Source organism: Rhinoraja longicauda, chromosome 20 (genome assembly GCF_053455715.1).
Source record: "Rhinoraja longicauda isolate Sanriku21f chromosome 20, sRhiLon1.1, whole genome shotgun sequence".
Lineage (NCBI taxonomy): Eukaryota > Metazoa > Chordata > Chondrichthyes > Rajiformes > Arhynchobatidae > Rhinoraja > Rhinoraja longicauda.
This window is the reverse complement of record NC_135972.1, coordinates 4,243,011-4,267,059: the sequence shown is the minus strand read 5'-3', so window position 1 is coordinate 4,267,059 and position 24,049 is coordinate 4,243,011. Positions and strand designations below refer to the sequence as shown.

At 45.8% G+C, this 24,049-nt stretch overlaps 1 protein-coding gene across 1 annotated transcript; it reads right to left on the bottom strand.

Moving 5' to 3' along the window:
• Positions 1-23,324, bottom strand: LOC144603343 (bcl-2 homologous antagonist/killer-like). The gene is made up of 7 exons (XM_078416483.1): positions 23,275-23,324; positions 22,918-22,967; positions 21,135-21,222; positions 6,836-6,965; positions 5,465-5,608; positions 4,631-4,811; positions 1-2,364 (listed from the first exon to the last, which is right to left on the bottom strand). The coding sequence occupies exons 3-7, from the start codon at positions 21,208-21,210 to the stop codon at positions 2,260-2,262; spliced, it is 636 nt and encodes a 211-aa protein (XP_078272609.1). The 5' UTR covers positions 21,211-21,222; positions 22,918-22,967; positions 23,275-23,324; the 3' UTR covers positions 1-2,259.
• Between the last annotated feature and the right edge of the window lie 725 nt (positions 23,325-24,049).

Sequence of the window (24,049 nt, the reverse complement as noted above, 5' to 3'; positions counted from 1 at the left end):
AGGATCATAAATGAAATACATAAAGGGACGTACTGTTCTTTCACGTTTAAAGATCGTGTAAGTTATCTTCTCAGCAATTGGCGGCAACTGATGCGTCCTGCAACTCTTATTTTATCTACATCAAGATGATGGTTATCAGTAAAAATATACACATTCCTTTAAATACACGTTACATTGCACTCGTGCCAGCAAATGTAGAATCACTTTTTGTGAAAATGGTCATTCGTTACAGAAGATTCTGCCTGTTTAGAACATTAAACCTTCTGAATTCATATCACTCATAGCAAATAGAACAAGTAGTTATGGCCTGGATTCCACCGGGTGGCGCTGCAATGGCAGCCTCGCCTACAGTCTGTGTCTTTTTCGTCTTTTCGTTTGTTATTTTTGGTGTGTTTAGAAAGTCTGGGTTAATGTTCTCTGGTTTGTTTTATGTGGGGGGTGGGAGAGGGGGTCGGGGGAAACTTTTTGTCAATCTCTTACCTTGCCGGAGATGTGATTGTTTTCTAGATCATATCTCCGGTCGCTCTGCGGCCTAACATCATGGAGCTGGCCGCCTTGTGCGAGACTGACTTTGAGCCCCACCGCAGGGCATGGACTTACCATCGGAGCCAATTCCTTGCCTGGGATCGACGCTCCAACCGCGGCCTGTGGACTTTAACATCAAGGAGCTCGCAGCCTCGGGTTGAGACCGACGTCGGAAAGCTCCAAAGCCGCAAGAGGTTCGACAAGCCCTGACCCGGGGTAGGTCGCCCGGCGCGGGGGAGCTGAGATCCCCCCCCCATGCAGGAGCTTGATCGCCCTGACAAGGAAGGCCCACCGCCGGCTACGGGGGTCAAGATCATCCCGTCAACGGAAGGCTCGAGGCCCCCGACCGTTGGAGGACAAAGAAGGGATAGATTGAATTTTTTTCGCCTTCCATCACAGTGAAGAATGTGGAGGAGTCACTGTGGTGGATGTTCATGTTAAAATGTATTTTGTGTGTCCTGTTGCTTTTTTTATTGGTATGATTATGATGATTATGTTTCAGACCTCTACGCCCTCTTAAGGACAAGGGCATGTGTTGGTTAAGTGGGAGCAGAGCTCCCCACAAGGGCTGGAGTAACTGCGGGACAAGCAGCATCTCTGCTTGAGAGAGGGTGCCTTCCCACAAAGGTGTCTGTCTGAGATGCCACACATCCCTTTCACAGCAATAAGTCACAGAACATTTTAAACCATTTCTGTGCTGTAACTGCTTTGGCTGTCAGGAGTCAGACAGAAATAAGAAGAATGCAAAAGTTGATTCAGTGAAGTGAGTCGAGCAATAGAAAATGCATTTAATACAGTGTACAATTCTGTTGAAAGATTGAAATTTAGAAATCAATTCAGTGGTTCTGCAGTCTGAACACAAAGTGCAATCAAATGGGCACCATTGTAAATCCAATGGAAAAAGATGGCGGATGCATTACACTGGGGCTAGTAAACAGCCAAGATAACATTGTAGGTATAACTGCATTTACCCAGAGTGAGGTTGGATGGGGGTGGGGGTGTTAAACAGCCCCCAGGTGAGTGGGGGGAGGGGCAAACGGTAAAGTGCTGCCCCGGTTTAGGGAGGTGGTTTGGAGACGGTTTAACTTCTGAACATATTGGATTACAGCCTCAATGGCAGGAATTAAATCCCAGACCTTCTCTACACCCAGGCAACAACACAACGGAGGTTGTATTCTATTCAACCACCGTCTACTGCCCTCCGCACCCTGTCAATGGCCATACTGCCCTGTTCTCATCAGTTAAACATGTGCGGTTCAAAATAACATCTGGATGGATTAATACTAGCATCAAATCAAGTAAAAAACACTGTTTGCAAAAAACAATCCGACCATTTTGCCCAAAATGGACAAATGCCTGGAAGTGGACATAATTTCAAACATATATGTTAGAGTTTCTGCATCTCCTAATTCTAATGCAATGATACAACCATGTTCATCACTGCAACATTGAAACCAATATGAAAAACTACCACTAACACCCATCCAAGCAATCAATGTAGACCATTACCAGTAACAGTCAGACATAGTTTCATTATATTATACTTTTAAAAGTTTAGAAAACATGTGTGGCCCAGCACTTTTCCCCAAAAAATCTTAAATATCTAAAAAGATTTAGAAAACATTATTTCTGTTATTCAAGTTGGACAATTAAAAAAAAGCCCTCCACCGCCAGGGTGGAGCTAAGGCAATCCTTGGTCAAGACCAGCTTTGATGTTCGAGCACAGGCCAGGGCTCAGGGCTGGTAAATCCTGCAGACAATTGCCACAGCCAGCATGGCAACCACAAAGATCCCAAGCAGCCATTTCAGGATGGCATTCTCCAGGGACAGGGCAGTGGTCTGGAAAACAACAAGAAAAATAAGCTCACATTAATAAACCATAGACAGGCACAAAAACCTGGAGTAACTCAGTGGGTCAGGCAGCATCTCTGGAAAGAAGGAATCGGTGACGTTTCGGGTCGAGATCCTTCTTCAGACCCAAATCATACCTTGCAAACTACATCCACTCTGTTGTTAGGTTTTCAACAAACAACAGCTTGTCGTTCCTCTGGTTTGAAATTTGATAATAAGGGCTAGAGATTTTCCACAAAACTGCCACTATTTGCCCATCCAAACGCCCGCAAGTTCAGGAGAACATTTAGCACAATTACAATAAATAGTGTTGAAGTAAATGCACGTAAACACATCCAAAAGACAGAGATGGCAACGTAAACAAAATCAACATTCAATAGTTGTCATCCACAACCCCCAGCCCACCCCAGGGGCAGACTATGTGAAAAGCAAGGTAAATGTTACCAACAACCAGACCAGAAAATATAAGCTCATAAGTTTTAGGAGCAGAATTAGGCCATTCGGCCCATCAATTCTGCACCACCATTCAATCATGGCTGATCTATCTTTCCCACTCAACCCCATTCTCCTGCCTTCACCTCATAATCCCTGACACCCTTACCAATCAAGAATGTGACAATCTCCACCCTAAAAGTATCCATTGACTTGGCCTCCACAGCCATCTGTGGCAATGAATTCCACAGATTCACCACCCTCTGGCTAAAGAAATTCCTTCTCAACTGCATTATCAAGTGACTTTGTCCACGATTTGCACTATTAATATATTTGTCTCAGTAACAGGCTGAGTGCAAGGGGGAAACGAGTCACGTTGGTACACTGGACGATGCAGAGGCTTTCTTGGATCATTTCAAGAGAGAGTGAGATTTAGTTCTTGGGGCTAAAGGAATCAAGGGCTATGGGGAAAAAGCAGGAACGGGATACCGATTTTAGATGATCAGCCATGATATATTGAATGGCGGTGTTGGCTCAAAGGGATGAATGGCCTACTCCTGCACCTATGTTTCCGCAAGATGCTGTTTCCACTGGACTTTGGAAATGGTGCCAAATATGACGACTCAAAAAGAATTTCACTGTGTTTTGCACACGTGACAATAAAGCACGATAGAAGGAACTGTAAATGCTGGTTTGCAGCACAAATGACTTGGGGTGAGTGACACATTACACCTACCCCTCAATGTTATGTCATGGGTAGGTGATGTACGTACTGCAAACCCGTTCGTTCAAGTGGGAGCATTGACCTCAGTGATAAAGTCCATGGTTTTCACCAGGGACCAGGTGGTGCAAAGGCCATTAACAGCAACAGGGTTTCAAAGGTCAGAGGGTCATAGAGCATGGAAACAGGCCCTTCGGCCAAACTTGCCCCTGCTGCCTAAAACGGTCATTTATGACATAACCAGATCATTACTTTTGACTTCATTACTTCATCAGTCTGAAGGTCTCGACCCAAAACGTCGTCCATTCCTTCTCTCCTGAGATGCTGCCTGACCTGCTGAGTTACTCCAGCATTTTGTGAATAAATACCTTTGATTTGTACCAGCATCTGCAGTTATTTTCTTACATTACTTTTGACCTGCTCAACGCTGCAGAATGACCTCAGAGCCCAGAGCTCAGCCTCTCTCTTTGTTCTACTATATTTAGTTTTAGTTTTTGTAGTTCTAGAGGTACAGCACGGAAACAGGCCCTTCGCCGACCGAGTCCACATCGACCAGCGATCCCCACACATTAACACTATCCTACACACACTAGGGACAATTTGCACATACACCAAGTCAATTAACCTACATACCTGTACGTCGTTGGAGGATGGGAGGAAACCGAAGATCTCAAGAGAAAACCCACGTGCTCACGGGAAGAACATACAAACTCCGTACAGACAGCACCCGTAGTCGGGATCTGACCCAGGTCTTTGGAGCTGTGAGGCAGCAACTCTACCGCTGTGCCACTGTGCCGCCCCAAAGTGTCACCTTTGTGACCATTTCCCTTTGTAAAGTAACGGCCCCACCTCCATTTGCTAATATGATATAGGTGTCCTGGTGACAACATTGTATACTTAATAATGGCAATTCAATGTATTTGTTCCACAGGATTCCCTCAAATCTAAACCTTTTCAACTCTAATATTTAACCCATGTTTACAACTCGCTGTTTATAATTAGTCCCACTTCCACCCCCACCCCAAATTTCTCAATTGACAAACAAATGTGAGGCAGAATTTCGATCATACGCATGTGGCTGATACCACGATGTACACTAACCCAGCCTCCGCGCTCTGCAATCCATCGAGTGATTTGATTCTTTGCTGGAATCTTTGCCACGTGTTCTGTAACTCTGCCAAAAGATTCCATCAGTCCTCTCCGATAGAAATACCTCGCAGTCTTGCAGCCAAACCTTAGCAGAGTGATTGTTTGACGCCAGTTTATGCCATTATCAAATAACCTGTGCAATTGAAAATTGTTAGAACCAAACGGTTAAATCAGTTATATATTTACATAAATCACCACGAGAACTATATTCCGCACTCTGTACCTTCCCCTTTGCTCCATCTGTTATACTCAGGTTTGAACAGATTGTATCTGTGTTTGGTAGTATCTGATCTGTTCAGAGCTTTTCACAGTACCCCAGGTCAAGTGACAATAATAAACGTAAACCTAAATGTCACTGCATTAATATTAGTCATTAATTTAATTATGTGGTTGAGCTTTAGAAAATAGTCTTTGTAAAAGAGATTTCCATATGATCTAAGCATTTTTTTAATATTATTCCATTGCCTTTAGTTATTTCTTCACAAAGTATGAAAATATAATGGAATAATCAAGCACCACCCGGCAGCCCAAAGGCTGTAAGATACAGGAACAGAATTAGGCCATCCAGCTCATCAATTCTGCTCTGCCATTCGATCATGGCTAATCTATTGCAAGGTTGTGTTATGATTACATTATTGCCAACTTAAGTTGTAAGAACTGCCTAGCCACAAAACGTTTTTTCACTGTACCTCAGTACACATGATAATATGAAACTAAACTAAGGAGGGAACCCATTGCTCTGTTCAATTCTGAAGATATTGACTGAGGATATGTTATAAAACGAACCTTTCAGCAGCTCTACAGAAGGACTGGCATCCACATTGGAACGCGAGGGGAAGATAGATGTGGGCACCTTGGAATTCTCTGTTCTTTTGATGATTGAGCTCGTCTCCAATGATTGCCAACTGATGCCCTATTTCCACCGAGGAACTGTGGAAATAACGTTCAAACTTACTATTTAAAAAATCCATGTTACGTCATATCAAATCCATAAAAACCTTCCTAATGAACGAAGAAAAATCCATGGACTTGCATGGAAAAACACCACTTCCTTTCCTCCATTTTCCCTCTTCCACTCATTACTCTTTACTGACCCTCTCCATCCAGAACAAAAACTTCATCACCAGAATTAAAACTCTTCTGAAACACCACTACATATTATAACCACGACATATCTGAAGTTTCATCCATTTTCACAAGAAAAAAAGTTCAGAGTCACAAATGTCAATGATTAGTTTCAGACGCAAGATAATGCAGATGCAGAAGGCTTTGTGCTCAGTTCTTTGAACTAATTTCTTCCAACCCCAAAGGGATAACACTGCTAAAGACAAAGATAAGACACAAAGAGCTCGAATAACTCAGCGGTTCAGGCAGTACCTCTGGGGAAAAAAAGGATGGGCGACATTTTAGGTTGGGACACCTGATTAAAATGATTCTCCGTAATTAGTACTTAAAAACATTACTGAAATTTTGTGTTGAGAAACAGAACCCTTTTCCTAATACAATTCGCAGGCTGTGGGAGCGCCATTGAGGGACTTTGGAACAGAAGAGATTCACTACTGGAGAGACATCCGAGAAGATTCACTGGGATGGGCTAGTTATGGGGTGAGATTGGATAGGTAATAAAAAACTGCAGATGCTGGTTTAAATCGAAGGTAGACACAAAATGCTGGAGTAAGTCAGCGGGTCAGGCAGCATCTCGGGAGAGAAGAAATGGGTGACACTTCGGGTCGAAACCCTTCTTCAGACTGATTTGTTGCCTGCCCCTAGTTATTACAGTGGCACCAAATCAGGATGTCACCATCTGCTCCTTCGGTCTGAAGATGGGTCTCGACCCAAAACGTCACCCATTCCTTCTCTCCCGAGATGCTGCCTGACCCGCTGAGGTACTCCAGCATTTTGTGTCGACGTGTGATTGGATAGGCTGAGCTTGTTTTCCCTGGAGCAAAGGAGGCTGAGGGATGACCTGGCATGAGTATAAAAAATAATGAAAGGGGCATAGCGGTACAAAATCAAAGTAGTTTTCCCATGGTTGGGGTATCATCGGGCTTATGGTTAAGGTGACAGATAGGGCATGGAAGGCATATGGGATCAGTGCAGATGGGCATAAAGGTGGATGTGAATGCATTGGGCATTCTGTGCTGGATGGCCGTATACCTGGAACATATCTGCAATGAGTCCACAACTGCTGCCACTCCATTGTTGACATCCTCTTCCCCCTCGCTCCGATACCGGTTGTAGACGTCATCCCGCAAACTCTCCTCCCCTTCGTCAACCTCGCTCAGCTCTGGATGTGGCAGAGAATTAAAAAACATGGAATAAGCAATTACCTCAAAAACAGGCATCTCGGGAGAACATAGACAAAGTCAGCATGGATTTATGAAAGGTAAATCATGTCTGACGAATCTTATAGAATTTTTCGAGGATGTAACTAGTAGAGTGGATAAGGGAGAACCAGTGGATGTGTTATATCTGGACTTCCAGAAGGCTTTCGACAAGGTCCCACATAAGATTAGTATGCAAACTTAAAGCGCACGGTATTGTGGGTTCAGTATTGATGTGGATAGAGAACTGGCTGGTTGACAGGAAGCAAAGAGTAGGAATAAACGGGTCCTTTTCAGAATGGCAGGCAGTGACTAGTGGGGTACCGCAAGGCTCAATGCTGGGACCCCAGCTATTTACAATATATATCAATGATTTGGACGAGGGAAATGAATGTAACATCTCCAAGTTTGCGGATGACACCAAGCTGGGGGGCAGTGTTAGCTGTGAGGAGGATGCTAGGAGGCTGCAACGTGACTTGGATAGGTTAGGTGAGTGGGCAAATGCATGGCAGATGCAGTATAATGTGGATAAATGTGAGGTTATCCACTTTGGTGGCAAGAACAGGAAAGCAGACTATTATCTGAATGGTGGCCGATTAGGAAAAGGGGAGATGCAACGAGACCTGGGTGTCGTGGTACACCAGTCATTGAAAGTAGGCATGCAGGTGCAGCAGGCAGTGAAGAAAGCGAATGGTATGTTGGCATTCATAGCGAGGGGATTTGAGTATAGGAGCAGGGAGGTTCTGCTGCAGTTGTACAGGGCATTGGTGAGACCACACCTGGGGTATTGGGTACAGTTTTGGTCTCCTAATCTGAGGAAAGACATTCTTGCCATAGAGGGAGTACAGAGAAGGTTCACCAGATTGATTCCTGGGATGGCAGGCCTTTCATATGGATAGACTCGGCTTGTACTCGCTGGAATTTAGAAGATTGAGGGGAGATCTTATAGAAACTTACAAAATTCTTAAGGGGTTGGACAGGCTAGATGCAGGAATATTGTTCCCGATGATGGGGAAGTCCAGAACAAGGGGTCACAGTTTAAGGATAAGGGGGAAGTCTTTTAGGACCGAGATGAGAACGTTTTTTTTCACACAGACAGTGGTGAATCTGTGGAATTCTCTGCCACAGAAGGTAGTTGAGGCCAGTTCTTTGGCTATATTTAAGAGGGAGTTAGATGTGGCCCTTGTGGCTAAAGGGATCAGGGGGTATGGAGAGAAGGCAGGTATAGGATAATGTTGGATGATCAGCCATGATCATATTGAATGGCGGTGCAGGCTCGAAGGGCCGAATAGCCTATTCCTGCACCTATTTTCTATGTTTCTATGGATAGGTGACGTTTTGCGTCGAGACCCTTCTTCCTGACCTGCTGAGTTAATCCAGCACTTTGTGTCCATTTAGATTTATTGTATTTGATCATTCACAACTCAACAATTCAACCTCTGCTGGTAACATTGATCCTGCAGACTAACCCCCTTCTACCAATGGTCACCTAGATCAATGCATTAATCATTGCACCTAGATCATTTCTGTCACTGAAACATTATTTCTCCCTCCACACACTCTGCCTTTCCTGTATTTTGCATTGGTTTACTGTTAAAAGTATCACATCAGAAATTCGCAGTGTGCCACAATGAATTTTATCTAAACAATAAAATTGACAATTAAATTTAGACCTGAAACGTCACCTATCCATGTTCTCCAGAGATGCTGCCTGACCTGCTGAGTTACTCCAACATTTTGTGAATTTTACCTAAAACTTGACTGAGAACGCATTTCATAAATTGGATCCAGGTCTGCCTTGCTTTGAATATGCAAGTGAAATAAGATTATTCATAATATTCATAAAACTGATGCAGAAGTTTAGATAACAAAAAGGTTTATATTTACACAAAATTCTGAATTTTTATACAATTGTGAAAATAAAAATGCACATATATAACATTAATCATCTGTGGAATTCTCTGCCTCAGAAGGCAGTGGAGGCCAATTCTCTGAATGCATTCAAGAGGGAGCTGGATAGAGCTCTTAAGGATAGCGGAGTCAGGGGGTATGGGGAAAAGGCAGGAACGGGGTACTGATTGAGAATGATCAGCCAAAATCACATTGAATGGCGGTGCTGGCTCGAAGGGCCGAATGGCCTCCTCCTGCACCTATTGTCTATTGTCTAAAGACAATACATATTGAGCCATTTACAGCGTACAGATACAGGGTAAGGGAATAACGTTGAATGCAAGGACCATGCTATTGTTGCTGCTCTTGCTGGAATACCCTCCCTTTGCTTTCTGACAATAATAATACGTTGTCCAGCTCAGCCCACAGATTTTCCTCAAAACTTGGACCATCGTGTAAATGTCCCCGGTGTGGGACGAATAAAGGAATAAATTATTATTATATTCCAATTAATTGTGACGTTCACTAAGGTCAAACACGCACACATACTAGAAACAAGGAACTGCAGAGGCTGGTTTACAAAAGACACAAAGTTCTGGAGTAACTCAGCGGGGCAGGCAGCATCCCTGGAGAATATGGATAGGTGATGTTTCGGGTCCGGACCCTTTTTAGTCTGAAGAACTGAATCAGTCTGAAGAAGGGTCCCAACTCAAAACGTCACCTATCCACGCTCTCCAGAAATGTTGCCTGACCCACTGAGTTACTCCAGCACTGTGTGTCCTACCAGGCAATATTGAACTGAACAATGGAATATAAATAACCGGGCCAAGCCAAATTTACACAATGTAATCCTCCCCTCCAGACACAAGGTGTTTGGTTTGCTTGAAAACAAGCAAAACAGGCACTGTTAATGTAGTTATCTGCCATTTTGTAATCGTTTGTGATCTTTTATTTCCATTTATAAAGCTCCATTGAGCACTTACTATTTTGTTATGAGCATTTATCTCAGGAGAATATTACAATTAAACGTTTGCTGGCTTATTAACTGAGTGTTTCCTTCACTTCTTGCACCTGCAGTATTTTTTCTTTTGTTTAAAGTTTATTCTTTTAAAGACATTGAGAGGTAGCTGGTCAGAGAAGCCTAGCCGAATCCTCGACCTGCCAGCCAATGCCTGCAGCTACCATGGCTGACTGAGTGTACAATAAACGGGCCGGGTGTTGCAGAGTAAGAGGGTGTGTGCGCACACGAGAGCAAGCAAACAAGAGCAGAAAAGAGAAGGCAAGCGAGAGAGAGAGAGAGCACAGGGGAGAGAGAGCACAAGGGAGAGAGAGCACAAGGGAGAGAGAGAGAGAGAGCACAGGGGAGAGGGAGAGAGAGAGCACAGGGGAGAGGGAGCACAGGGGAGAGGGAGCACAGGGGAGAGGGAGCACAGGGGAGAGGGAGCACAGGGGAGAGGGAGCACAGGGGAGAGAGAGAGAGAGCACAGGGGAGAGAGAGAGCGAGAGAGCACAGGGGAGAGAGAGCACAGGGGAGAGAGAGCACAGGGTGGAGGGGAGAGAGAGCACAGGGGAGAGGGGGAGAGAGAGCACAGGGGAGAGTGGGAGAGAGCGTGAGCGAACGAGAGAGAGAGAGTGCACAAGGGAGCAGGAGTTGGGTCCATTGACCTGCTTTGACCTGTTGGGGAGCTGTGGTGATGCTGCAAAGTGTTCATGCACAGAGACTGCTGGACACCCAGTGTTGCCACCTCACAGGCAACTACACTTTCACGACAAACACTCCATTTTAAATGACAATATTTGTTAGTGTTTGAAACAGGTTGCCGCACGTCCACTTGCAGAGTGTGTCTTCCCATTGACCAAAGCGAATGTACCAACATAAATCCTCCAGTGCCTTAGTGAGGCCCACCGGAAATTGGAGGAACAGCACCTCATATTTCGCTTGGGCAGCTTGCAGCCCAGCGGTATGAACATTGACTTCTCCAACTTTAGATAGTTCCTCTGTCCCTCTCTTCCCCTCTCCCTTCCCAGTTCTCCCTCTATCTTCCTGTCCCCATCTATATCCTCCCTTTGTCCCACCCCCCTGACATCAGTCTGAAGAAGGGTCTCGACCCGAAACATCACCCATTCCTTCTCTCCCGAGATGCTGCCTGACCTGCTGAGTTACTCCAGCATTTTGTGAATAAATACCTTCAATTTGTACCAGCATCTGCAGTTATTTTTTTACACAACATGAATGACAAGGCAGATTATAGTGTTCGGTTCTACACCGGCCTGAGTGTTCACAAGAGTGAATCACCAGGACACGTGTATACTGTTAGAAAGTCAGTTTACCATCTGCTTCTTTCATCCAAGACAGGAAAGATAAGTCATATGACCGAGGTATTTTCAAACCATCAATAAAAGCTGGAAAAAACAACTTATTTCCTGTTAAGATTGAAGATATTACATTCTCCTTCAAACATCCCCATGACCCATGTCATCTTAAAAGAAGAGTTTATGTTTGCAAGCGACTCTGCGGCTTGCTGTACTGTGTTTCACATGCACTCACACATTCGCTGGGAGATTAGACTGTGTAATGGGTGAGAACACCTGTTAAATTAATCCAGCACGTCCCACGCACAAAAGAGCATCATCCCAAGAGAAAATGCTTCAGACAAAATACACAAACAATAGCCATGTATTTAAGAGAAACTGACAACGCACCAACAGAAAATGAAACCGCCTCATCGACTGCTGCACTACTGGACAGCTTTCTTTTGTCAACATAATCAAGAGTGGAGACACAAGGAACTGCAGATGCTGGAATCTGCAGCAAAACACCAAATGCTGGAGTAGCTCAGCGGGTCAACCAGCATCTGTGGAGGGAATAAAAGGGTCCCAGCCTGAAATGTTGTTTGTTCATTCCCACCAGAGATGCTGCCTGAACCACTGAGTTACACCACTACTTTTTGCTCAACAGAAGTTACTTCTGCACATCAATCAAAAAAAATTAAAAAAATAGTTTTAACAGTCTAAAGCCACAGCATTAAATTGAAACAGCTATGAAAGAACAGCTGGACATGAATTTCACAAACCCACTTTGTGTGCAAATTGATACACTAAAACATAACGACACTGTTACTTCCTGGAAAACAAAGACAAGGGGTAATCAAACTGTTGGCTCAATTAATACAATTGGTGAGACCTTTCCTGGCCAGAAATATTCTTTAACTAGGCCAAGTGGACCCGTTGGGCCCAAACCTCTCCTGCATTGGTGCAGCACCCTCTCCTCCCCTTCCCTCTCTGCCCCCTCCCACTCCATCCCCTTCAAACCCCCTTATCCTCCCTCCCTCGGAGATAGATTTAAACTTTAAAATGTGAATAACTTTAAAAATATAACACCGATTTCAATGAAATCTCTTCCATTAGCACCAAAGGGACGACGGTGAGTAAGGTGGGCCTAAAATTGTTGCGCTATCATGTGCTGTTTTGGCTGTAGTTCAGGAACAAACAAACGAGAGTTTTAGTATATAGATAATATATCCATGGGGAACCTCAGGGCACTGTCAGGCCAACATGTTCACGACCTCAATCAAGGATCGTAGGATCAGAAGCTGATGTTTGGCAGTGAAAAATGTAGACCAGCTAAAAATTCTGTAAAATTCCAGATTTCACATTGCGTAAACGCTCCCTCATACTCGAGCTACTACTGCTGTAGGGCGGGCTTTTAAAAAACAGCTGGTTATTATTTATTTCCCTCGGTGGTGCTCTGTGGCAAAACAGAAACAAAGGTTCTAGGGAGAAAGCAGGAACAGGATACTGATTTTGGATGATCAGCCAAGATCACGTTGAATGGCGGTGCTGGCTCGAAGGGCCGACTGGCCTACTCCTGCACCTGTTTTCTATGTTTCTAAAATCAATGATAGTTCTGGGTCAGAGCACAGCCATTAACACAGTGACTAGAGTGTTTGCTTTGATGGCGGCATATTGCACAGAGGAGAATGATGTGATATTTACCCTTCACATGGAACAACATGTAATTTGATCACACCCCACCACGCTGTGTTCCAATGCTATGCAAACAATCCTAAACTCTCGCCCACACCTCTGTAATATTCGAAACTCCAAAATAGTTCTATTTATATCTTGTCAGGCAGAAGCCATCTTTCAGGATTTATGGATTAGGGAGACCAACTAGTTAATTCCAACGAGAACCAGTGTTCAAAGTAAACAGTTTACATGTAACCTCACCAGAGTGAACAAAACAGCCACCATTGAATGTTTAAAAATTGCAGACTGCTGGTTCATCAAGGGAGGTGCTTTGGAGATTGTCACGGCAATCGTTTCTATTGACAGTGGTTTCACAATACTTTATCAAACAATGCAACCTCCATTGATACTTTAATGCCATTGAAAGCAGCCATGGAGCAGATGGTGACATCCTGATTTGGTGCCACTGTAATAACCAGCAGCAGGCAAATCAGTCTGAAGAAGGATCTCCACCCGAAACGTCACGCGTTCCTTCTCTCCAGAGATGCTGCCTGTCCCGCTGAGTTACTCCAGCATTTTGTGTCTACCATCGATTTAAACCAGCATCTGCAGTTTTTCTCCTACGCAACAAATCATGCTTCTGTTAGAGGCACAAGGAACTGCAGTTGCTGTTTTACAGAAAGAGAAGCAAAGACTTTACTTTAGAGATACAGCGTGGAAACAGGCCCTTCAGCCCACTGAGTCTGTGCCAACCAGCAATCACTCCATACACTAACACTATCCTACGCACAAGGGACTATTTTACCATTTTTACCAAAGCCAATTAACCTACAAACCTGCACATCTTTGGAATGTGGGAGGAAACCAGTACACCTGGAGAAAACCCATGCAGTCACAGGGAGAACATACAAACCCCACACAGACAGCACTGTAGTGATGATTGAAGCCAGGTCTCTGGCTCTGTAAGGCAGCAACTCTACCGCGGTATCTGTGCTGCCCTAAAGTGTTGGAATAACTCAACAGGTCAGCCAGCATCTCTGGAGGGCATGGATAGACGATGTTTCAGGTCGGGACCCTTCTTCAGACTCTTACGATGCTTGTGTTAATCAGCCTTCACTGAAACCCCCAGGATGAGGTAAGGGCAGGCATTAAGCAGCCATTTCCAGCGTCAAGGACATGACTCTGACACTAATGTAGCTTCACGACAGGTCTAACGAAAGGTCCCAACTCAAAATGTCACCTGTACCTTCCCTCCACAGATGCTGCCTGACACACCTTGGTGTGTATATTTAAATGAGTACTCGTTACGTGTGTGATTGGTACCCGGGAATAATTTCGGATTGAGAATCTGGCACACTCGACACAAATATTGTGCTTTATTAGATTAAAGAAGTAACTGTCTGTTTGGTTGCCAGACCACCTGCTGGAACACGATGAGAACAATGGACAATTGGCACAGACCCATTTCCTATCTGGAGAGGCACAACAGCAGGAAGCTACTGAAAGGAGCAAAGGTTTATGCACTCAAATATATTCTTTGAAATAAAATAATTAAATGAAAGATTTATGATTCTACCCGAAAATAATACACACCCTGTAGCCTGAAAACCTGCAGTTAATCAGTAAACAAGACAGCATAAACATACGTCGAGAAAGGCTCCGAGTTCAAACTCCAAGTTTGTTTGAATATTGATGCAAATGTCGGCAGATGCACAGAACCCCTGGGAGGTTCAACTGTCACACGTTTATTAAATGGCAGGTCCTGTTTGGAGTATGTTTGGTCCCAGGCACTTGCTGGCTTTCTGCAGATTTGACACTCATTATATATTCAGTACTTTAGTTTAGTTTAGAGATACAGCGTGGAAGCAGGCCCTCCGACCCACCGATTCCGCATTGACCAGCGATTCCCATGCACCAGCACTATCCTACACACCTGTGGAAAACCCACGCAGTCACAGGGAGAACGTACAAACTCCATACAAACAGCACCCATAGTCAGGATCGTACCCTGGTCTCTGGCGTTGTGAGGCAGCAACTTTAGCACTGCGCCACCTTGCCGCCCCACCTGTCTCCATTAAGACCCATATAAAACAAGACAAGGCCAATGGAAGGCAGTCAACCTTGGATCTTCACTCATTTCCCATCAGTATTTGTACACATGCAATGAACTCCAATTATTGTTCACTTCAAGTTACTTAAAATACTGTGTACGAAGAAACTGCAGACACTGTCAGTCAGCAAATGATATGCCCTAATCTACCCTTAGAAGGGTGGCACAATGGCACGGCTGGTGGAGCCACTGCCTCCCAGCACCAGAGATCCGGGTTTGGCCCTGACCTCGGGTGCTGTCTGTGTGGAGTTTGCACCGTCTCTCTATGATCTCCGGGTGCTCCGGTTTCCTCCCACATCCCAAAGACGTGCGGGTTTGTAGGTTGATTGACCCTCTGTAAATTGCCCCTAGTTTGTAGGGAGCGGAAGTAAAAGTGGGATAACATAGAATTGGAGTGAACGGGCGATCATTGGTTGGCGTGGATCCAATGGCCTGCAGGGCCTGTTTCCATGCTATGTCTTTCAAAGAAAAAACTTGCACATTTACATGGCATCATACTCTGGCATCAAACACACAAGACATTTAGAACTCCATCACGCATTGTAAAAACTATCTACAACAGGAAATTATCTAAGTGGAAGTACGGGATGCCACTCGGCCCATCATGACTGTGCTAGGTTTCTAAACAAAGATTGTTTAGCAGCTTTGCCTACATTTATCCCATAGCTCTGTAAACCTTTCTTGTTCGATATGTTTCCCATCAAAAGTTATTCAGGCAGCGAACTTCACCTACCCAGTTGTTTAACTGCTAACAACTGCCGAAGAATAATATGTAGTAGAAAAACATGTAATACAGGCTGAGAATAATGATGATGGTAATGCAAAAATAAAAAGCACAGGCTCAAAATGTCCTCACAGAAACTGGCCCAATCTTTATCTGCAAGGCCATGCAAAGCAGCAGGTCCGAGTGTGAGACTAGCATTATAAAGGGAGCTAGAATAAACTACGCATGGAAAATAGCTGAAAAATATTCCAAATCCAGCTAACCACATCCCCTTACTTCCATTGTTGGCTGTGTCGTTTAGTTAAGAAATACAGTGCGGAAACAGGCCCTTCAGTCCACTGTGTCCGCGTCGACCAGCGATCCCCACACACTTACACTATCCTACACACAATAGGGACAACTTACAATTTTACCAAGCCAAGTAGCCTACAAATCTGTCCATCTTTGGAGTGTGGGAGGAAACCAGAGAAACCCCACATAGGTCATGGGGAGAACAGACAAACTCCGTACAGACAGCACCCGTAGTAAGGATTGAACCCGGGTCTCTGGTGCTGTAAAGCAGCAACTTCACCGCTGCGCCACTGTGCCGCCTGTTATATTGTCAAAAAACAAACTCATTCAGAAATGTTCGATTACCAATAAAATAAAATAAATCAACAATTTGTACACTAAAGTTTAAAAAAAATCTTAACATTAAAAACACTAAAACTTAAAAGACATGCAAGTTACTGAAGGGTCCCGACCTAAACATCACCTATCCATGTTCTCCAGAGATGCTGCCCAACACGCTGAGTTCCTCCAGCACTTTGTGTCTATTTTTTTGTAAACCAGCATCTGCAGTTCTCTATTAACTGTTGTTTTCTTTCGACAGATGCTGATTTACTGACTGGGTTCTTCCAGTAATTCTGGTTTTGCCTGTGTTTAAAATCTCATCAACTAACAGAGTAGCATTTTCATAGCAGAGCACAAGTGAGTCAGCCTAAATGTTTGTGTACAAATGTAATTTAAACTCACAACCTTCTGAGCTTGGGGCGAGAGAGAGGCATCAGCTTAGTCACGATGGCATGGTATTAATAAACTACCTTCAATGCAATATAAACTGAAGGCAAGATAAGCATTACAGGCAACATAATTACTACCACAACATCCAACAGTGTTATGCAATTGTTAATGGGGTTTTCCCAAGTGTGAAACTCAATAGTGAGATAACCAGACGCAGTCCTCTGCAAATGTAACTGGGCATTTTCTGGCTCATCCAATGTATATTCCCCACATACCTATTCCAGGGGTGACCCATGCTTCCAACACCCACCCCAAGGCCACTTCAATCTGCCTCACCTTACCATCGACCTCTTCCCCCCCACCCCTTCGTAACACCCCCAGTCTCCCCAGATGGGGTCACTGACGGAGGCCCCTCAGAACTGTGACCTCTCCCATGGCTGTAGACACCAAGCACTGATCCAGAATCACCCCTTGTCCATCCCTGATCCCCAGGCTCCAACAACTCAATCCAAGGCTTAGGTTAACTTAGGTTAGTTTATTATTATTGTCACATGTACTGAGGTACAGTGAAATGCTTTTATTTGCGTGCTATCCAGTTAAAGAAAAGGCTATCCATGAATACAATGAAGCCACCCATAGTGCACAGACAAAGGATAAAGGGTACAACATTTAGTGCAAAGATATAACATTGCAGTCCGATAAAAGGTAGCTCAAAGTGGGGTAGATGGGAGTACAGTTGCAACAAAAGACTTTCCTGAATCTGGAGGTGTGCATTTGCAAACTTCTGTACCTCTTGCCTGATGGGAGAAGAGGGAGTGTCCAAGGTGAGAGTGGTCCTTAATTATGCTGGTGGCCTTGCCAAGGCAGCGTGAGGTGTGGATGGAATCAATGGAAGGGAGGTTGGTTGGTCCGATGGTCTGGACTGCGTCCACAACTCTCTGCAATTTCTTGCAGTCTATCTAGATTCTCCCACCCACCCCACCCCTGACCACAGGCTTGATCCAGACCACCTTCCCTCTCCAACCTGGACCTTGGGCCTCAGTCCTTCCTGACATTATTTTTCCACTTCCAAAATATACCATATTTATCACCAACTCCCCCTCCCCATGTCCCCAACCACAGTGTGGGGCAGCACAACATTGAATGAAAAGATGCATTACCGGCTCATTTAATACCCCACTGCATTGCCAATCCAAAAAAGCCCATTATGGCATGTAAGAATTTCTATCCTGACTGTGTTATGTTTATGAACGGTTGATTAATTGTATAGATATGTAGTTAATGTTTGCACAACAGGGATACCCGCTCTCACTGGCTCCAAAGAATACAATCGTCCACATAAACCACCTGCGTCCAATAGCAACCAACACTTAATAGTATTTGCATAAATAACTCTGGCTCTCTGGCACCCAGTCACATCCCACCCTCCTCCTTGGAGTGAGGAACAGCTCTGGATAACAAAGTCACAGAAGTCATTAGAGCCCGCACAGTGACATACAGTTGCTACCTTGCAGCGCCAGAGAGCCAGGTTCCATCCTGACATGGGGTGGTCTTTTCGGAGTTTGTGTGTTCTCCCTGTGACCGTGTGGGTTTTCTCCAGGTGCTCTGGTGTCCTCCCACATCAAAAGGATGTGCAGGATTGTAGTTTAGTTTTGTTCATTGTCACATGTGCCGAGGTACAGTGAAAAGCTTTTTTTGCATGCTAACCAGTCAACGGGAAGACAATCACACCACCCACAGTGTACAGATACATGTAGGTTAATTGGCTTCAGGAAATTGTCCCTAGTGTGTAGGATGGAGCTAGATTACGGGCGATCGTTGGTCGGCATGGACTGTGTGGCCCGAAGGACCCGTTTCCATGCTGTATCTCGAAACTGAACAAAATACTAAAGCATTCAAGATAAGCAGACTGTAATTGTCAACAAAAATAAATCTTTCCTTAATGTTTTTGATAGTCTTTGAAGTGACAGATTAGTCAGTAAATGACCAGTACAGAAAACTGGCCAGAATACAGAAAACCAATACAGAATGCATGAAGTACAGCACTTGAAGTTGCTGCTCACAGATTTAGTTTCGTTTAAAACATAGTGCACTAGTTAATGCAAATAAAAAACAAATGTAACCAAATCCTGGCAGCAGCAATCCAAGGATCATGTGCCCAGGTGCCCTATCTGAACATTACGTCAGCTCACATTAAAGTAAACACTGATCTTTATCAGACCTGATGCCTGCAATAAATGGCTGGAAGAACTCAGCGGATCAAGCAGGTTCTCCAGAAGCTGAAGGTGGGCGATGCTTCGAGTCGAGACCTTGCGTCATACCCAAAACGCCAACCACCACCATTCCCCCAGATTGTTGCCTGGCCTTCGGAGTTCCACCAGCAGTTGTTTTTTTGCTCCAGTTTGCAACATCTGCAGTCTCCCGTCTATAATTTTATACATGATCCAAGTTCACTTTATATTAAACAGCTACTCAAGGCTAACAGCAGTCAGCTTCTATAGACAAGTTTCAGTTTAGTTTATTGTCACGTGTAACGAGGTACAGTGAAAAGCTTTTGTTGCTTGCTGACCAGAGAGCGGAAAGACAATACATGATTATAACCGAGCCATTTACAGTGTATAGATGCCTGATAATGGAATTACATTTAGTGCAAGGTAAAGCCGGTAAAGTCCGATGGTCACCAAAGAGGTAGACCGTAGTTCAGGACTGTTCTCTGGTTGTCATAGGGTCATAAGTGCTAGGAGCAGAATTAGACCATTCGGCCCATCAAGAATCTATCTATCTCTGCCTTAAATATATCCACTGACTTTGCCTCCACAGCCTTCTGTGGCAAAGAATTCCACAGATTCACCACCCTCTGACTAAAGAAATTCCTCCTCATCTCCTCCCTAAAATAACGTCCTTTAATTGACCTCTAATCCTAGACTCTCCCACTAATGGAAACATCTTCTCCACATCCACTCTATCCAAGCCTTTCACTATTTTGTACATTTCAATGAGGTCCCCCTTCATTCTTCTAAACTCACACTCATCATGTTAACCTACACATTCCTGGGATCATTCTTGTAAACCTCTTCTGGACCCTCTCCAGAGCCAGCACATCCTTCTTCAGATATGGTGCCCAAAATTGCTCACAATATAATTTGTGGTTGTGGTAGGATGATTCAGTTAGTCATGTTTCATTGGGCAAAACTGGTCACTTTACTGACCTGAAGTGCAATAATGAATGGCAATCGAACAATGCATGTGTTTGACAATACATTTTGGGCAGATTTCCTAAATATTTTTTCAAGATTGTCAGCAAAGCATTAAAAGCAGTAATAACAACAGAAAATGCTGCTTATATTGGGAAGGTTAGACAACAGCTGTGTAAAAAGAAACAAAGTTAAGATATTATTTCAAAGACTATTCATTATCATTAGGTTGCAGAGAAGATGGGGAAGCTATGGACAGGACAAAGGGTATATCGCTGATGGGGTAGGGCCAGGGTGACCTTGTTTGTGGAGTTATCTGGTAAATCCATTAACAAGTGCAATTGGAGAAAGGAAAAACAAACAAAAGACTTGCAAAGCTGTAAAATGTATCGGAGATGTTGTTGAATCCCGACAAAAGAATGCTGGAACTGCAATGACGTTACAGTCTGTATGACAAATGGATAATCTGCAGCAAAATTGGCCAACTCTATCACAAACAGAAAATGTCATTTGTCAATGACATTGCTGAATTTAATTTTAAGTCTGGAAGGTTGCAACATGCCCAGAGGTGGCATGCTGTTCCTCTAGCTCACATAGAGCTTTCCTGAAACAGAAAAGGCCACAGACAAACTGGTTAGAATTTGCTTGACAGAGTATTAAATTGGTGACAATCAGCTGGAAACTCCCAGTTACTTTTGTGGGCAGACCAGAGGTTTACTGCGATGCAGCCGGTCAACGCATGTTTGGTTTCCGAGGTGCAGTGACCACATTAAGTGCACCGAATGCAGTATACAGGATTGGAAGAAATGCAGCAACAAAGAACTGCAGATGGTAATGTATACCAAAGATGGACACAAAGTGCTGGAGTAATTCAGTGGGCCAGGCAGCATCTCTGGTGATTTCACTGATGTTGTCAGGATTCAGCAACATCTGATACATTTTAGAGCTTTGCATGTCTTTGTTGGTTTCCCCTCTCTACAATTGCACTTGTTAATGGATTTATCAGATAAGTCTCTTTCAAGAGATGCTGCTTAACCTGCTGAGTTTTTTTTATTTCACATTTCCACTGTCTACAGTTTATGACATGCAAAACAGAACTTACTCCCATTTAGTGATCCTGAAACTTTGATAATCTGAAACCTTGATCTGAGATATTTTAATCACCACGTACTGTTGATATAAACGTCAAAGGATCAATTCGAAATGCCTGCCAGCTATCTATTTGCATCAAATGGAGACAAACCTGCATGAGTCTCGCTGTTCTTCTCTTCATGGGCTGAACATGACCTGCATGAATCACCACTGTTTCCAGATGCCATTATAAAGTAGTTCTGTTAAAAGGATGAAAAACATTGTTGAAATAAATATTTGTTTTTAAATGTTTTCATTCTTTTTAAATCAATGTCAGATTGCCAGAGTATTTCAATGCCTTTTCTTCCTATTTTCAGAAACAGAATTACCTGTGTGGAATTGGCTCTAATTCCAATTAAGACCATACAACATAGAGGCAGTGTTAGACCATTCAGCCCATCGTTTTAACTAAGCCATTCGATCATGGAAGATCTATTTTCCCCTTTCATCCTTGATGGGTGTCAGAGGTTATGGGGAGAAGGCAGGAGAATGGGGTTAGGAGGTTGAGATAGATCAGCCATGATTAAATGGCGGAATAGACTTTTTTTTAGGATACAACGCGAAAACAGGCCCTTCGGCCCATCGGGTCCGCGCCGCCCCACGATTCCCGCACATTAACACTACACACTAGGGACAATTTTTACATTTGCCCAGCCAATTAACCTACATACCTGTACGTCTTTGGAGTGTGGGAGGAAACCGAAGATCTCGGAGAAAACCCATGCAGGTCATGGGGAGAACGTACAAACTCCGTACAGACGGCGCCCAGTCAGGATCGAACCTGAATCTCTGGCGCTGCATTCGCTGTAAGGCAGCAACTCTACCGCTGCGCCACCATGCCACACGAGACTTGATGGGTCGAATGGTCTAATTCTGCTCCTATCACTTACGATCCCCATTCTCCTGCCTTCTTCCCTTAACCTTGGCTCCTTACTAATCAAGACAAGATCAAAACAGATGCCAAACGTGTCAGCAGAGTGCCGAGGAAGACATTTCTCTTCCCAAACCTCTACATCCCTGGGGGAGATTTTTTTTTAAGCACTGAAAGATCAACAGGCCTCTATTCTACTGTTGCCCCCTACGCCGGGAGCAGAGTTATTGAAGAACAGGCTGGTGCAAGCAGAACACCAGATCCATGTCTGTGAGCCACAAGTTTCACACCTGTCTTCAGGCCAGGATTTGTCCACACCTTCCACCTCTGACCACCAGCCTGTTTCCACCTACCAAAGTAATTCCGACCCCCACCACCCCCCACCGCTCTGAGACCATCTCTAAACCCACCCGGGGAACATCGTCCACCGCTCCCCATTATGGCGGGAAGGTGGCGCCCGGCCCGGCCCTCTACCCCCACCCCACCCTACCCTCTCCCGGGCCGCCCCCTCTCGGCCCGGCCCTCTAACCCCCCCCCCCCCCCCACCCCACCCCACCCTCTCCCAGACGGCCTCTCTCTGCCGCCCCCTCCTCCTCCCGGCCTCTTACCCCCCCCCTCCCCCCCGGCCACTTACCCTCTCCCCCCCCCCGGCCTCTTACCCCCCCCCTCCCCCCCGGCCACTTACCCTCTTCCCCCCCCCCGGCCTCTTCCCCTCTCCCCCCCCCCCCGGCCTCTTACCCCCCCCCCCCGGCCACTTACCCTCTTCCCCCCCCCGGCCTCTTCCCCTCTTCCCCCCCCCCGGCCTCTTACCCCCCCCCCCCCCCGGCCACTTACCCTCTTCCCCCCCCCGGCCTCTTCCCCTCTTCCCCCCCCCCGGCCTCTTACCCCCCCGGCCACTTACCCTCTTCCCCCCCCCGGCCACTTACCCTCTTCCCCCCCCCCCGGCCTCTTCCCCCCCCCCCCGGCCACTTACCCTCTTCCCCCCCCCCCCCCCCGGCCTCTTCCCCCCCCCCCGGCCTCTTACCCTGTCCCTCGGGTCTCTTGTTCTCTACAGTCGGGGTCGCGACAGCCGCCCTGCGGGAGGAAACACAAAGCGGGGGGTGAGCGGGGGGGGGGGGGGTGTGATGTGCGGGTCGCGAAGGTGGAGCTGGGCTCTGCCGGGGGGTTTGCGGGTCCGGGGCTGGGGGGGGGGGGGTTTGCGGGGCTGGTAGGGGGGGGGGGGGGGTTTGCGGGGCCGGGGGGGGGGGGGGGGTTTGCGGGTCCGGGGCTGGGGGGGGGGGGGGGGGGGGTTTGCGGGGCCGGGGCCGGGGCTGGGGGGGGGGGGGGGGGGGTTTGCGGGGTCGGGGTTCGCGGGCTTTTACGGCGCCCGCTTCGCACTTACAGCAGCGTCACTCCGACCCGCGCTCCACCTGCCGCCACTGCCGCCGCGCCTGCGCACTGGGCGGGCTGTTCCCCCGGGGAGGGGCCGAGCGGCCGGCGCCAGGGGCGACCAATCAGCACCAGCTCACCTGAGGAGGTGGCGAGAGGTCACCTGGAGGAGCATCAGGTATTTCCCATCTTGTGTTGTAAGAAAATAACTGCAGATGCTCGTACAAATCCACGGTATTTATTCACAAAATGCTGGAGTGACTCAGCAGGTCAGGCAGCATCTCAGGAGAGAAGGAATGGGTTATTCAGACATCAGTCTGAAGAGGGGTCTCGACCCGAAACATCACCCATTCCTTCTCTCCTGAGATGCTGCCTGACTCGCTGAGTTACTCCAGCTTTTTGTGTCTACCTTCCACCCTATCACTTGCCAGGCTTTGCCCCAGACCCACTTATTTTTCCAGCTTTCTTCCCCCTACATCAATCTGAAAGGTCCCGACCTGAAATGTCACCTATTCATTCCCTCCACAGATGCTGCCTGACCCGCGGAGTTCTTCCAGCACTATGTGTGTTGCTCAAGATTTCAGCATCTGTGGTGTCTGGTATCTCCAACCAGTCATCAATGCTCAGTGTTGGCCCACTTGTCCACCACAAGACTCCGGCAATTAGTGTCTTTTGCAACAACTTCCATACCACATGTCCATGCCCTTTGGTGCCACTTTGCCTGGCGGGTCAGAATGAATAAAGTAAGCTGGAGGGTGGGGAAGTGCTGTGATTCCACCACCAGTCAC

Excerpts from the sequence above, each read along its gene's own strand:
- LOC144603343 (XM_078416483.1), bottom strand. The coding sequence starts at position 21,210 with ATGGCATCTGGAAACAGTGGTGATTCATGCAGGTCATGTTCAGCCCAT. Across the intron at positions 6,966-21,134 it reads GAACAGCGAGACTCATGCAG|AGCTGAGCGAGGTTGACGAA; the intron begins GTTTGTCTCCAT and ends TGCCACATCCAG. Across the intron at positions 5,609-6,835 it reads TCATTGCAGATATGTTCCAG|TTCCTCGGTGGAAATAGGGC; the intron begins GTATACGGCCAT and ends TTATTTCCACAG.